The sequence below is a fragment of the Microcaecilia unicolor genome, chromosome 8, assembly GCF_901765095.1.
Source record: "Microcaecilia unicolor chromosome 8, aMicUni1.1, whole genome shotgun sequence".
Classification (NCBI taxonomy): Eukaryota; Metazoa; Chordata; class Amphibia; order Gymnophiona; family Siphonopidae; genus Microcaecilia; species Microcaecilia unicolor.
In genome coordinates this window covers 240,582,961-240,596,163 of record NC_044038.1, presented here as the reverse complement: position 1 = coordinate 240,596,163, position 13,203 = coordinate 240,582,961, and the positions used below count along the sequence as shown (strand labels likewise).

At 43.1% G+C, this 13,203-nt stretch overlaps 1 protein-coding gene across 1 annotated transcript in view; it reads left to right on the top strand.

The window, feature by feature from the left end:
- Nucleotides 1-1,847: 1,847 nt before the first annotated feature.
- The window catches only part of LOC115476720 (ubiquitin carboxyl-terminal hydrolase CYLD-like), a 59,714-nt gene continuing 48,358 nt past the window's right edge, over nt 1,848-13,203 (top strand). Inside the window, exons 1-2 of the mRNA XM_030213270.1 lie at nt 1,848-1,890; nt 9,736-10,155. Of these exons, the coding sequence (XP_030069130.1) occupies nt 9,748-10,155 (408 nt within the window). The 5' untranslated portion in view covers nt 1,848-1,890; nt 9,736-9,747. The remainder of the gene's footprint in view (nt 1,891-9,735; nt 10,156-13,203) is intronic.

The following is a 13,203-nucleotide window of genomic DNA, read 5'->3' as shown; positions in this document are numbered from 1 at the left end:
AGCTTTCGAAGGTTGCCCTTCTTCGTCAGATCGGAAATAAGCAAATGTTGGTAGATGACAGTTTATATAAGGGAAACATCAAAGCATTTCAGTGACAGTCTAACAGGATGGGGGTGGATGGGTGAGAGACAGAAAGAGGGAGATATGCATGGAGATAGGAGGGTGTCAAAGCAGTACAATTCTATGGTTTATAATGGGCTAGAAAACCCAGATCTTTGTTAAGTCTTGTCTGGTGGGTGTCACAATATTTAATCATTCTGACTTCAAAGGTCTTACGTTCCTGTATTGTTTTAAAGTTACCTTTCAGGATTCTTACTATGAAATCACTGGTACAGTGTTCTGGTTTTGTAAAGTGCCGCCCCACAGGCTCCCAGAAATGGTGCACACTCAGGGCAGGACTACCACCAGCAGCCGCGTTGGGCCAGCAATAGTCCTGAAAGAGCGAGTGGTAAGCCCACGTTGGGCTTACTGCCGCTCTGTAAAAGGACCCCTAAGAAATCATCAAAGTGTTCCATTAATAGCAGTAGAAAACACATGAGCAAAAGCATACACATTCCCCCAGGCTCTATATATGGCGCTTTGAGTTGTGCCTGCAAATTGGACACGCGTCCAGTTGGCGTGCGCAACTTAATTGAATAACAAGCCAATCAGTGCTGATAATCGGGCAATAACAAGCAATCAGCTCTAATTGGCGACAATTAGAATTTGCACGCGCATCTTTTTAGGCGTATTCTATAATGAGGTGCGCATAAATTCTAGAGCACAGATACGAAAAGGGGGCATGGCTGAAAATTTATGCATGTTGTTATAGAATTAGTGGGACCTGAGCCTAATTTATGCGTGGGGATTTACACGAGGTTTTCATCTGTTTACATGTCATCATGGTTCCTGGCACTAAGAGGTATTCTATAAACTGTACATAACTGTAAGCGTGGTTTATAGAATAACGCTATTTTTTCAGCGCCATTTATAGAATCTAGTCCATTGTCTTTTGATAAAATTTGCATAATGTCTTTTAGGAAAACAAATAAAGTGATTCATTAACATTATTAGTGAATAGTGTGGTAACTGCAAGTTCACATACTACTACTTATCATTTCTAAAGCGCTACTAGACGTACGCAGCACTGTACACTTGAACATGAAGAGACAGTCCCTGCTCGACAGAGCTTACAATCTAATTAGGACAGACAAGCAGGACAAACAAGAGATAAGGGAATATTAAAGTGAGGATGATAAAATAAAGGTTCTGAACAAGTGAATAAGGGTTAGGAGTTAAAAGCTGCTTCCCTGTAGCAGAACATGAAAAAGGCAAATCTACAAGTTTCAAAACAATAAAATAAATCTGCAAGTTAAAAAAAAACCATAATAAAAATTAAAACGTTTGCTGGTTTACCTCCTGACACAAGATTATAGGCAAATGGATGGATCTGATCTCTACACAAAGTCTTCTTGCTTTACTTTGTACAAGAACATCTACATTTAGTGACTAGGTTTTGCATCCTCTAGAGGTATCACTATTCCGTTTGCATGTCAGGGGTCTCCTAGGATAACTAGCCAGGCTTAAAGGTACAGATTCCAGAACTGCACAGTGCTTTAACTATGGCACCAAGGAATTTCATCTTGCTGAATACAGATGTTCCATTTTTGATCAACTCTGAGGAATACTTTGTACCTGGCAAAAACGAATTAAGAGTCACCACTAGGTGCAGTGAATAGCACTATTGAGAGTTGCTTGTTATATAAGATCGGACTGGATTGGCATTTTAATTTCCATCACTGGGAACCAGAGGGGGTGGAGCTTACAGAGTGTATAATTAGAGGATGGCAGTTAAATCTTCACATCCTTCCCAGGCCTCCAGCAGAAGCAGTGGAGAACACAGCAAGACCAGTGAGTCACTTCTAACCTTCTCTAGCAACTAAACGTTTGGGGAACAGGGGAGTTGGAACCATTTTTGCAGTGGGGAGATTGCAGAAAATCATTTTTGAGCTATGGGTAATGGAAACCATTATCTTTAGGGGGTGTAGCACCCTCTGCACCCCCTTGTTCCAACATCTTTTCTTGAAGGATGCTGCTGTCTATTTATTATATGCCCAGGGCACCTGTTCTGTGATGGGAAGAGGTGTGTGTGTGTTTAGGTTTAGGGTTTATTACAAATTTGGGGTTCATCAGTGATCAGCATTTTGCTGACTGCCACCGGCGTTATCCCAGGAAATTCAATGTTGAGCCATGTCCAGGCTCAAACACTGAATTTCTGGATATACAAGATCTGTGATAACACAGTGGGTTAACTGCTATAACCAGCTAAAGACAAGGCTGACTTCTATGCGGTTACTTTGGCCGGTTAAGTGCTGACTCCACCCCCGGAACACTCATAAAAATAGCCAGTTTCGGGTTGGGTGCTAACTGGACACTTTTACGGCGCTGTCCTGTTAAGTGGTGCTGAATATCCCCGGTTAGCCCCTGATAGGTAATTTAAACAGCCAGGAGGATCTCCTGGCCTTTTAAACAATTTTTAAAATTGGCCTTTGATATACCACCAGGTCAAAGAAATTCAAGGTGATTTACGTAGAGGAGTGTGGTAGCCGTGTTAGTCCACTCTTAAGGTTATCAATAGAAATCAAACAAAATAAAACATGGAAAAGAAAATAAGATGATACCTTTTTTATTGGACATAACTTAATACATTTCTTGATTAGCTTTCGAAGGTTGCCCTTCTTCGTCAGATCGGAAATAAGCAAATGTGCTAGTTGACAGTGTATATAAGTGAAAACATTCAAGCATTACTATGACAGTCTGACAGGGTGAGAGGATGGGGGTGGGTAGGAGGTATGCATGATTTACAAAACCTAAATACTTAAAACTCAGTATAAGAAAAGAACTCCATTAAAAAATTTAAGAAAAACCTATTGCATTCATCCAAGAGCACAATCATACCAAAAATATCTAAAATGATGTAACATTTGTGTTTGTTTGTTTGTGTGTGTGTGTGTTCTGCCGTGTCACTGAAGTGACTGGAATGCAGTTTAAACCAGAGTAAAGAACATTACAGAACTCTTGAACCAACATTTTCTTTAATGCAGTAATCAAACAAGGAAATATAACTTACAGACAAGAGTTTTTGCCTTCCAAACTGGGAGTGTTCTCCACCATCCCTCTCTCTCTCTCTCTCTCTCTCTCTCTCTCTCTCTCTCTCTCTCTCTCTCTCTCTCTCTCTCTCTCAAGCAAAAGAGAAGCTGGGAGTAATTCAACAACACACTGAGAGTAATGCTGTTTACACTTTTATACTGGTAAAATCTTGGTAGTGTCTGTGGTGTATATGGATCACTGGCTCAGTGATGGCTCTGCTGAAGAGGTTTGCTGTCTTCCACGGGATTTTGGTGTCAAATTTCCCAGGTGGTGCCAAGTTGTCATTGATAATCTGCAGTTCTGCATTTCTGATGGCACTTTGCTGATAGGTGTCTGATCTTTTATCATCTGGTTGATAAACTGAAGACACAATGTTGGTGGCAAGAATAGTTAGGGCCTATAAGCTCATAGGAGTTCTCCATGTGGTCAGGCTTAAGAAGAAACTCTTGTGCTGATAACCTCATGGTTTCCATTAGATGAGACGCTGGCACAGCTCTGGTGGCATAGCCTGCTGAATTTGGTTAGCTGGCACATAATGTCATTGTTCTGGTTGTGTTGACTTCTGTATATGCTCAACTCCGTTGCCGACATATACATAAAATCTCCTGGTTTGGTTGCAGGTGTAGATCAGGACAACTTTACTGTCGGTGTAAAAATTGACTGTGTCTATTTGAATATCATCTCTGCTGCCAGCACTGTTCCACACAATTCTAAGCGTGGAATGGTGTGATTGGGTTGTGGTGCTAAACTTGGCTTTGCCAAAGATGAATCCCATATGAGATAGCCCGTCTGCATCTGTAGCTTTGAAGTAGGCCACTGAAGCTATGACTTTTTCAGATGTGTCTGAGAAGATGCAGGTCTCTTTGTGACAGGCAGTACTGGGTGCTGCAGGGGTGTAAGTGTGTGGGATGTGCAGTTGTTCATGAGTCTTTAGAGAATCTTTCCATTTCTCCCATTTTTGTCGCAAATCTGGTGGCAGAGGGACATCCCACTCAGCACTTTGGGAAAGCTCCCTAAGTAGGGATCCTCCTTGAATAGTGACTGGAGCCACAAATCCCAGTGGATCGTAACGACTTGACTGTAGACAAGACACCTCTGCGTGTATATGGTTTCTCTTTGGTGGAGACTTGAAAAGTAAAAATGTCTCTTTTTAGATTACTACTACTACTACTTACCATTTCTATAGCGCTACTAGACTTACGCAGTGCTGTACACTTGAACATGAAGAGACAGTCCCTGCTCGACAGAGCTTACAATCTAATTAGGACAGACAAACAGGACAAACAAGAGATAAGGGAATATTAAAGTGAGGATGATAAAATAAGAGTTCTGAACAAGTGAATAAGAGTTAGGAGTTAAAATCAGCATCAAAAAGGTGGGCTTCTAGCTTAGATTTGAAGATCCCAATGTAATCCAAGGCTTCTCAGAAGTGGAAGGGTGTCTACTCTTAGATCTAAATCCTTTAAATCTTTGGCATGATCCTCTGCAGGAAATGTTCTCATTACTTCTGGACTGTAGGAGGCAATTTTATGAAGTCTCCAATTAGCCTTTGCCAGCATTGCTTGTGTTCTCTTTAACAAGTCAATAGCTTCTCCTAAGTTAGGTAAGGACTTCACACCATCATCAACATAAAAGTCTCTTTCAATGAAGCATCTGGCGTTCATGCTATACTACTCTCTTTCTCCTTTTTAGGCTGTCCTTCTAAGCCCATAGGTTGCTACTGCAGGTGATGGACTGTTACCAAAGACGTGAACTCTCATTCTGTGTTCCACAATCTCCTGGTTGATGTCGTCAAGGTACCAGAGGAATCTCAAATCATTTCTGTAGTCTGGATGTACGACAAAACAGTAGAATATTTGCTGGATATCAGCAGTTATGGCAATGGGTTCCTCTCTGAAGCAAATCAAGACATCTAATAAGCCATTGATCACATTAGACCTAGAAAGCAGAACATTGTTGAGTGAGATTCCTTGAAATTGAGCACTGGTATCGAACAAAATCCTGATCTAGCCCAGCTTTTATGGATGATGCACACCAAAGGTAGGTAAGTACCAAAATTCTTCTTCTCTAAGAGCCTCTGGAGCAGTACCCATCAGTGCTCTGGCCCAAAAATAGCAGTGAGGGTCGCAGAAGAAAGGAGGTGTTGATGCCCCTGTATAAGTCGTTGGTGAGGTCCTACCTGGAGTATTGTGTTCAGTTTTGGATGCCGTATCTTGCTAAGGATGTAAAAAGAATTGAAGTGGTGCAAAGCTACAAAAATGGTATGGGATTTGCGTTACAAGATGTATGAGGAGAGACTTGCTGACCTGAACATGTATACCCTGGAGGAAAGGAGAAACAGGGGTGATATGATACAGACGTTCAAATATTTGAAAGGTATTAATCCGCAAACGAACCTTTTCCGGGGACGGGAAGACGGTAGAACTAGAGGACATGAAATGAGATTGAAGGAGGGCAGACTCAAGAAAAATGTCAGGAAGTATTTTTTCACGGAGAGAGTGGTGGATGCTTGGAATGCCCTCCCGCGAGCGGTGATGGAGATGAAAACGGTAACGGAGTTCATACATGCGTGGGATAAACATAAAGGAATCCTATTCGGAAGGAATGGATCCTCAGAAGCTTAGTGGAAATTGGGTGGCAGAGCTGGTGGTGGGAGGCGGGGCTTGTAGTTGGGAGGCGGGGCTAGTTTTGGGCAGACTTCTATGATCTGTGCCCTGAAAATGGCAGATACAAATCAAGGTCAGGTATACACATAAAGTAGCACATATGAGTTTATCTTGTTGGGCAGACTGGATAGACCGTACAGGTCTTTCTCTGCCATCATCTACTATGTTACTAAGTTACTCAAAATGGCTACAGAGTGGATTGTATAGAAACGGGGCCAATGTAATCATTAGGCAGCCTAAGCACTCATATAGGGCTGCAGCTTCTGGGGGTGGCAAAGACAGCTGCAATTAATTCAAATCAATACACTTCTGACAGCACAACCACAAAAATAATAATAATTAAAAAATAGCTGCATTTACCAGCAGGAAAGGTGGGCAGTTCTCAAATGTTTATTTATATATTTGGATTTTTGCTCACACCTTTTTCAATAGTAGCTCAAGGTGAGTTCCATTCAGGTACTCTGGATATTTCTCTGTCCCAGGAGGGCTCACAATCTAAGTTTGTACCTGAGGCAATGGAGGGTTAAGTGACTTGCCCAAGATCACAAGGAGCAGCAGTGGGATTTGAACTGGCCACCTCTGGATTGCAAGACCAGTGCGCTAACCACTAGGCCACTCCTCCACTCAATATAGTGCAAGCTGAATGTTTATAACTATGAGGTTAAATTCTGTATTTTTCACAAGATCATCCTGGTAAGGTTGACAGTTCAGTAATCTTGACTGTTGAGTTTAATTATCAATATTCCTGGGGGAGGAGGGCAGAGGAAGGAGGATTAGAGGCTGGTAACATAATTAAGGAGGAGCATAAAGTGGAAGATTCTTCTCTGGTGCATAATATCTTTACGCTGGCACTGTTTGCAAAGTTGCTTTTCTGTCCCATTGCGAGAGAGTCGAGGTAAAAAAAATTCTTGGTAGAAAAACGAAACCATGTTTGCCAGAAGAAAAGGAGAGTAGGACCCTCCTGAAGAGAGTGAGTTGAAGAGGTTTCACTGTTTGTGAATAGCAGAAATGTCTGGATTATTTTGTTCTCCTGCTTAACTGGGGGGATCATCAAACTTTAGTGAATCTCCTCCTGAAAGTCAGAATTTTAAATGGGAAACTTAGCTCTGGGCAGTGTCACACTTCTGCATTCGTCTTCTGAGTGAGTCATGCAATTAATATTGGGCTAAGGGTGAGGTCCTACATTATCTAACAGTACCTGTCCTCGTCAGTGATCGTCCCTGGTGTAAACACATTCCATGTGAAGGAGGTGTCAAGCAATAGGGATTTCAAGGATGAGTAAGTAGAATTCCTGACATGTCACTTTCAGTCCCAGGGGCCGGCACAGAATTCGGTGCAATTTTCATAACAAAATCAAGGGGTCGGCAGGGTGGGAACGCGTATTGTTGGGTCGTGAGGGAAAAAAAAACAACTTAAAATTGTTGAAGTCAATTGAGGATTACCAATGGTAGATATAATATAGATAACATTTTGCTATGTTTTTTGTTGCCTGGCTAAACATGTATCAGTGCATTGAAGTTATGTATTTTGGACAGCATGTATAGCGCAATTGTTCAATAAAGTCTTCATATAAAAAAAAAAAATCAAGGGGTCGATGTTCAAAGTTCAGAAGCCGATATTCACCAGAACGTAACCAGACAGTGTTGCTCAGTATCCAGTCTGACCACCATGGTGCATCTGCTTATTACCCGGAGGGGTCCAGAGCTGGCAATATTCAGTTCTGATGCCCACATAGCTAACCGGGCGTGTTGGACCACATAAAACACAGTCCTAACTACAGTAAGCTATGTGGGTACCACTCTGAATATTGGCGGTACACAAAAAACTTGCAGGCAGTGCCAAAGATTCGGGTATTTAGTGCCAGGGTCCAGATAGAGCTGGCTGAATGTTGATCAGCAAGCTGTCAGGTTCAATGACATGATGGGGCAACACCAGGGTTGAGCTGATTTTGCCCCGTCACATCACTGGACTTGCCCTCTTGCTTTTCCTGGATAAATTGGATAATGCAAGTTGATATATTTGTTGTTACATTTGTACCCTGCACTTTCCCACTCATGGCAGGCTGAATGCAGCTTACATGGGGCAATGGAGGGTTAAGTAACTTGCCCAGAGTCACAAGGAGCTGCCTGTGCCTGAAGTGGGAATCAAACTCAGTTCCCCAGGACCAAAGTCCACCACCCTAACCACTAGGCCACTCCTCCACTGTTGCTACTATTTGAGATTCTACATGGAATGTTGCTATTCCACTAGCAACATTCCATGTAGAAGTCGGCCCTTGCAGATCACCAATGTGGCCGCACAGGCTTCTGCTTCTGTGAGTCCGGCATCCTGCACAGGACATCAGACTCACAGAAACAGAAGCCTGCGCAGCCTTCTACATGGAATGTTGCTAGTGGAATTGCAACATTCCATTCCATGTAGAATCTCCAATAGTAGCAACATTCCATGTAGAATCTCCAATAGTATCTATTTTATTTTTGTTACATTTGTACCCTGCACTTTCCCACTCATGGCAGGCTCAATGCGGCTTACATGGGGCAATGGAGGGTTAAGTGACTTGCCCAGAGTCACAAGGAGCTGCCTGTGCCTGAAGTGGGAATCAAACTCAGTTCCTCAGTTCCCCAGGACCAAAGTCCACCACCCTAACCACTAGGCCACTCCTCCACTTGGTGGCAGCAAAGCCAGGACTAGCTCAGCCTCTCAGGATTGGCATGGGTTAGGTGGTAGTCCTGGCCTTTGCTTCCATTCCTTGGACTGAGTAACCAAACACCTTGAATTTAGAGGAGCAGATTCCTCCAGATAAAGTGCCTCTGTGGTTAAAAATGCAAATAGAGTATTCTTCTGCATATGTACATCCATCCTTCCAGGGTCCATAAGATGGTTCTCCAGTCAGATGAGACCTGTGATAAATGTGGAGCACTTAATGCAACTTACCAACACTGTATCTGGACCTGTCCAGCAATTCAGCACTTTTGGACAGATGTCTGGTCTTTTTTGGGAACCCTGAATGGTAGACGGTGGGATGCAACCCCAAAACACTGCTTATTGGATGATGTTTCGGATATTCTGGGTTTCAGGTTTCTTCTTAGATAAGGCTTCTATAATTGCCAAACATTGTCTGTTATTACAATGGATCCAATCTACTCTGCCTACTCTTGCTCAGTGGCACAGTCAACCGTAAGGAAAGACTTTTCAGTGGACCCTCAGGGTTGTAGGAACAAGGTTGTGGACTCTGTTTTTACAGGTCCTCCCTATGAGAGTTCGCTCAGCACTTGTGAACACCTTGAAAATGTGAGCTATTGTTAATGTGGGACATCTGGTTTGGGATCTTGCCAGGTCTTTGTGTCCTGGATTGGCCACTGTTGGAAACAGGATGCTGGGCTTGATGGACCTTTGGTCTGTCCCAGTATGGCAATACTTATGTACTTGGGATTCTGAATGGAATCTTGCTACTCTTTGGGGTTCTACATGGAATGTTGCTACACTTTGAAATTCTGCATGGAATCTTGTTACTCTTTGGGGTTCTACGTGGAATGTTGCTACTATTTAGGTTTCTGCCAGGTACTTGTGACCTGGATTGGCTACTGTTGGAAACAGGATGCTGGGATTGATGGACCTTTGGTCTGTCCCAGTATGGCAATACTTATGTACTTATGACTCTGTGTTTACTTCTGTTCTTTACATAGTGGTCACAAGGGGATGTTGAAGCCTTTTGCTCAGGAGCTGTTGGGAGGACAGGGCGGGAGTGGTTGGGGTCGTGGGGGGGGGGGCTGTTGGTCTGCTATACTAGTGTTTTCAGGGTATATATTGTCTTCTTATTGTTTTGAGCTCCTCTTCATTAGTGATATTGCTTTGTTTGATTGTTTCTTTTGGATGAAACCTTATGAAAGATATTTCAACATAAGAATACAAAGAGTAACTTCTCATTTTGTTTTTGCAGGTTACGTGTACAATGGCATCAAAGGGTAAAGCAATTTTTATTGTGATGCGGGAATTTACTGCAGGCAAACAAAAAATTTCCCTGGGTAGCCTTGGGTTCTTTCTGGATACTAAGCAAAGGAGGGCCCGAATTGTGGATCTGAAATCCAGGCTGGATGTGCCAGTGAAGAGGACCAACATAAAAGCAGTCAGCAGGCGGGAGGCAGGATTTCTCTACGGGATCAGCAGTCTGCAGAGAAGGTATGAGGTCGTGGCAAGGGAGAAGCTCTTCATGTCCATCTGCAGCCTGGAGGTCCATGATGTGATCAGACTGAAATGTAAGGGGACGATTGCTGTGGGAATTGTGGCATCCTTTTGGGAACTCTGTGGGACAGCTGGTCACCATGAACTCACCAAACTTCTCATTGAAGTGGATCTACTGGTAGGTCATAATCAGATTCCCCAGAAGTTTGTGTTTTTGATCTGGAGGATTTTAGAGGAAGTTGAAAGAATAACATAGATCTTGGTGTGATGCAGACTTTCCACTCAGTGTTTTGTCAATGGATTTTGGGATTGGGCCAGTCTTTGACCTCTGCACAGCTGTTGTTCATGTACTGAAGCAAAAGAGGAGTGGGAACGGAGCCTTCAATAAACAGACCGGAGATGGTCAAAATTCAAAGTACAATTTATTAATTCAAGACCAGAACGTTTACTCTCAAGTGACGCTATCCGGTAGGCTTTATCGAATAGCTCTTTGAGACAAAGCAATAAGACTCCTGAAGAAGGAACTTGCAGTGCCGAAACAGGGTACCTTGTAGAGTCCTCAATTAATAAATTGTACTTTGAATTTTGACCGTCTCCGGTCTGTTTATTGAAGAGCCTGGTTCTGTTCCCACTCCTCTTTTGCTCCTGGGATTATTCGTGAGACACCGTTGTTCTTTGTCCAGCCCGGTGGTCTTGCTGTTCATGTTCTGAACCCACACCCTATTCTTAACCTGTAAAGCTCTTCGCTATTTCAGTACTGAACTCACACAGCTCTAGTGCATCTAAGCCCACATTTTTAATGCTCCTTAATGTTTCCGTCCTGAAACCCTCACAGCTCTGCTAGTGCACTTGAGTAATGACCTGTAGAATCCACTGCTGTTTCAGGAACTTCTTCCGCTCATGATCTCAGTCCTACATGCATTGTCCCTGCTGTCTGAGCACTTGTTCCTCCACATTGAAATTGCTACAGTGTGACATGTTGTGGTCTTCTAGAGAAATCTCCAACTAGAGCATGCATTATTTACTTATTTATTTGTTACATTTGTAACGCAAATCCCATACCATTCTCGTAGCTTTTCTTTGCACCGCTTCAATTCTTTTTACATCCTTACCAAGATATGGTGCAAAGAAAAGCTACGAGAATGGTATGGGATTTGCGTTACAAGACATATGACGAGAGACTTGCTGAACTAAACATGTATACTCTGGAGGAAAGGAGAAACAGGGGTGATATGATATAGACGTTCAAATATTTGAAAGGTATTAATCCGCAAACGAACCTTTTCCGGAGATGGGAAGGCGGTAGAACGAGAGGACATGAAATGAGATTGAAGGGGGGCAGACTCAGGAAAGATGTCAGGAAGTATTTTTTCACGGAGAGGGTGGTGGATGCTTGGAATGCCCTCCCGCGGGAGGTGGTGGAAATGAAAACGGTAACGGAATTTAAACATGCGTGGGATAAGCATAAAGGAATCCTGTACAGAAGGAATGGACCTTCAGGAGCTTAGTCAAGATCGGGAGGCAGGGCTGGTGGTTGGGAGGCGGGGATAGTGCTGGGCAGACTTATACGGTCTGTGCCAGAGCCGGTGGTGGGAAGCGGGACTGGTGGTTGGGAGGCAGGGATAGTGCTGGGCAGACTTATACCGTCTGTGCCAGAGCCGGTGGTGGGAGGCAGGGATAGTGCTGGGCAGACTTATACGGTCTGTGCCAGAGCCGGTGGTTGGGAGGCGGAGATAGTGCTGGGCAGAATTATACGGTCTGTGCCCTGAAAAAGACAGGTACAAATCAAGGTAAGGTATATGAGTTATCTTGTTGGGCAGACTGGATGGACCGTGTAGGTCTTTTTCTGCCGTCATCTACTATGTTACTATTTGTATCACACATTTTCCCACCTATTTGCAGGCTCAATGTGGCTTACGTAGTACCGGAGAGGCGTTTGCCAACTCCGGTATGAACAAATACAAGGTTCATGTGGAACAGACACATTAGGGAATCGTTACAAGTACCAAATTCAGTCTGGGCCTAAGGTGGGTTTTGGTCGTATTCTGGAGGGGGTAGAAGGAGGGAGGAATGGGATATTAATCCACCAGGCCCTCCAAACCCTGTGTCACCGGGTACTCTAAAAATGGAAAAGTTAATTAAAAGAGTACTCACAACTAGGGATGTGAATTCATTAGCACACATTTGGTTCATTAGCAGGTCTTAAGAAATCAACTGCACAGTAAAGGGGGAAAGTTATCAGTGTGGGGGCTACCATTTACCACAAGTTGGTTATTCTAGATCTCATTTTATTCAATGAGACGCTGTGCTAAAGCAGCATGACTTGTGGTTAAATAACCCCATCTTAAGAGTAGTCCACGTTGATAACTTCCCCCACCAAAAAATTTTACAAATGTTAACTTACAAATTAATGTGCACTTTTGATTAACATGCATTACAAAGTGTTAATAAAACATGTTTAAAACCAATGTATGAAAAGAAAAGGAATCAGAAAATCAAGAAACAAATTCTGAAAATGGCCTGAAAGCAAACCACTACGAACAGATGTGTGAGGGTAATTTGGGGCCTATAGGAAATCGCATGAATCTTCCCCAGAAACCTGTAATTTTTAAGCAGTTGGCATTGTAGTCTGGTTAGTAAGGGAAGACAGAACTTAGACTGGGATATCAATCAAAACAAACAGCTGTAGGGGAATGATTTGATTATTGGAATGTAGAGTGTTCACCCGAGGTAAAAGGATCCTGACGCACACTTCAATAAAGAGCTCATTTCCATACAGCTGTTTCTTGCGATTGATATCCAACTGTACCTTCTGTCTGCGGTTCCTCTGTTGGATTTTGACTCTATCTTTGATTGTTTGGTAACTAAGGGGTGAATTGTATAACTGGGTGCCTCCATTTAAGCTCCCCAGTGCCACGTGGTCAGGTGACCAGATTGTTTATGTTTATTTAGATTTCCTAGACCGTTCTAACTGCCTACATAAAGAAAAGAAAAGGAACTCCAAAAATTCGATAGGAAAGGGTGCAATCATGCAAAAGAAGGTTGCGAGAACACACATTTTCTGCACGTGCAAGGAGCACATGAACACGGCACTGAGTTATACAATTGCCCTTCACACGTGTGTGTATCTATTTAGTTTTTCCCTGCAACAATGAAGGGGTCCTTTTACCAGGGGCATAGCCAGACCAGCGGGAGGGGGGTCCAGAGCCTGAGGTGAGGGGGCACA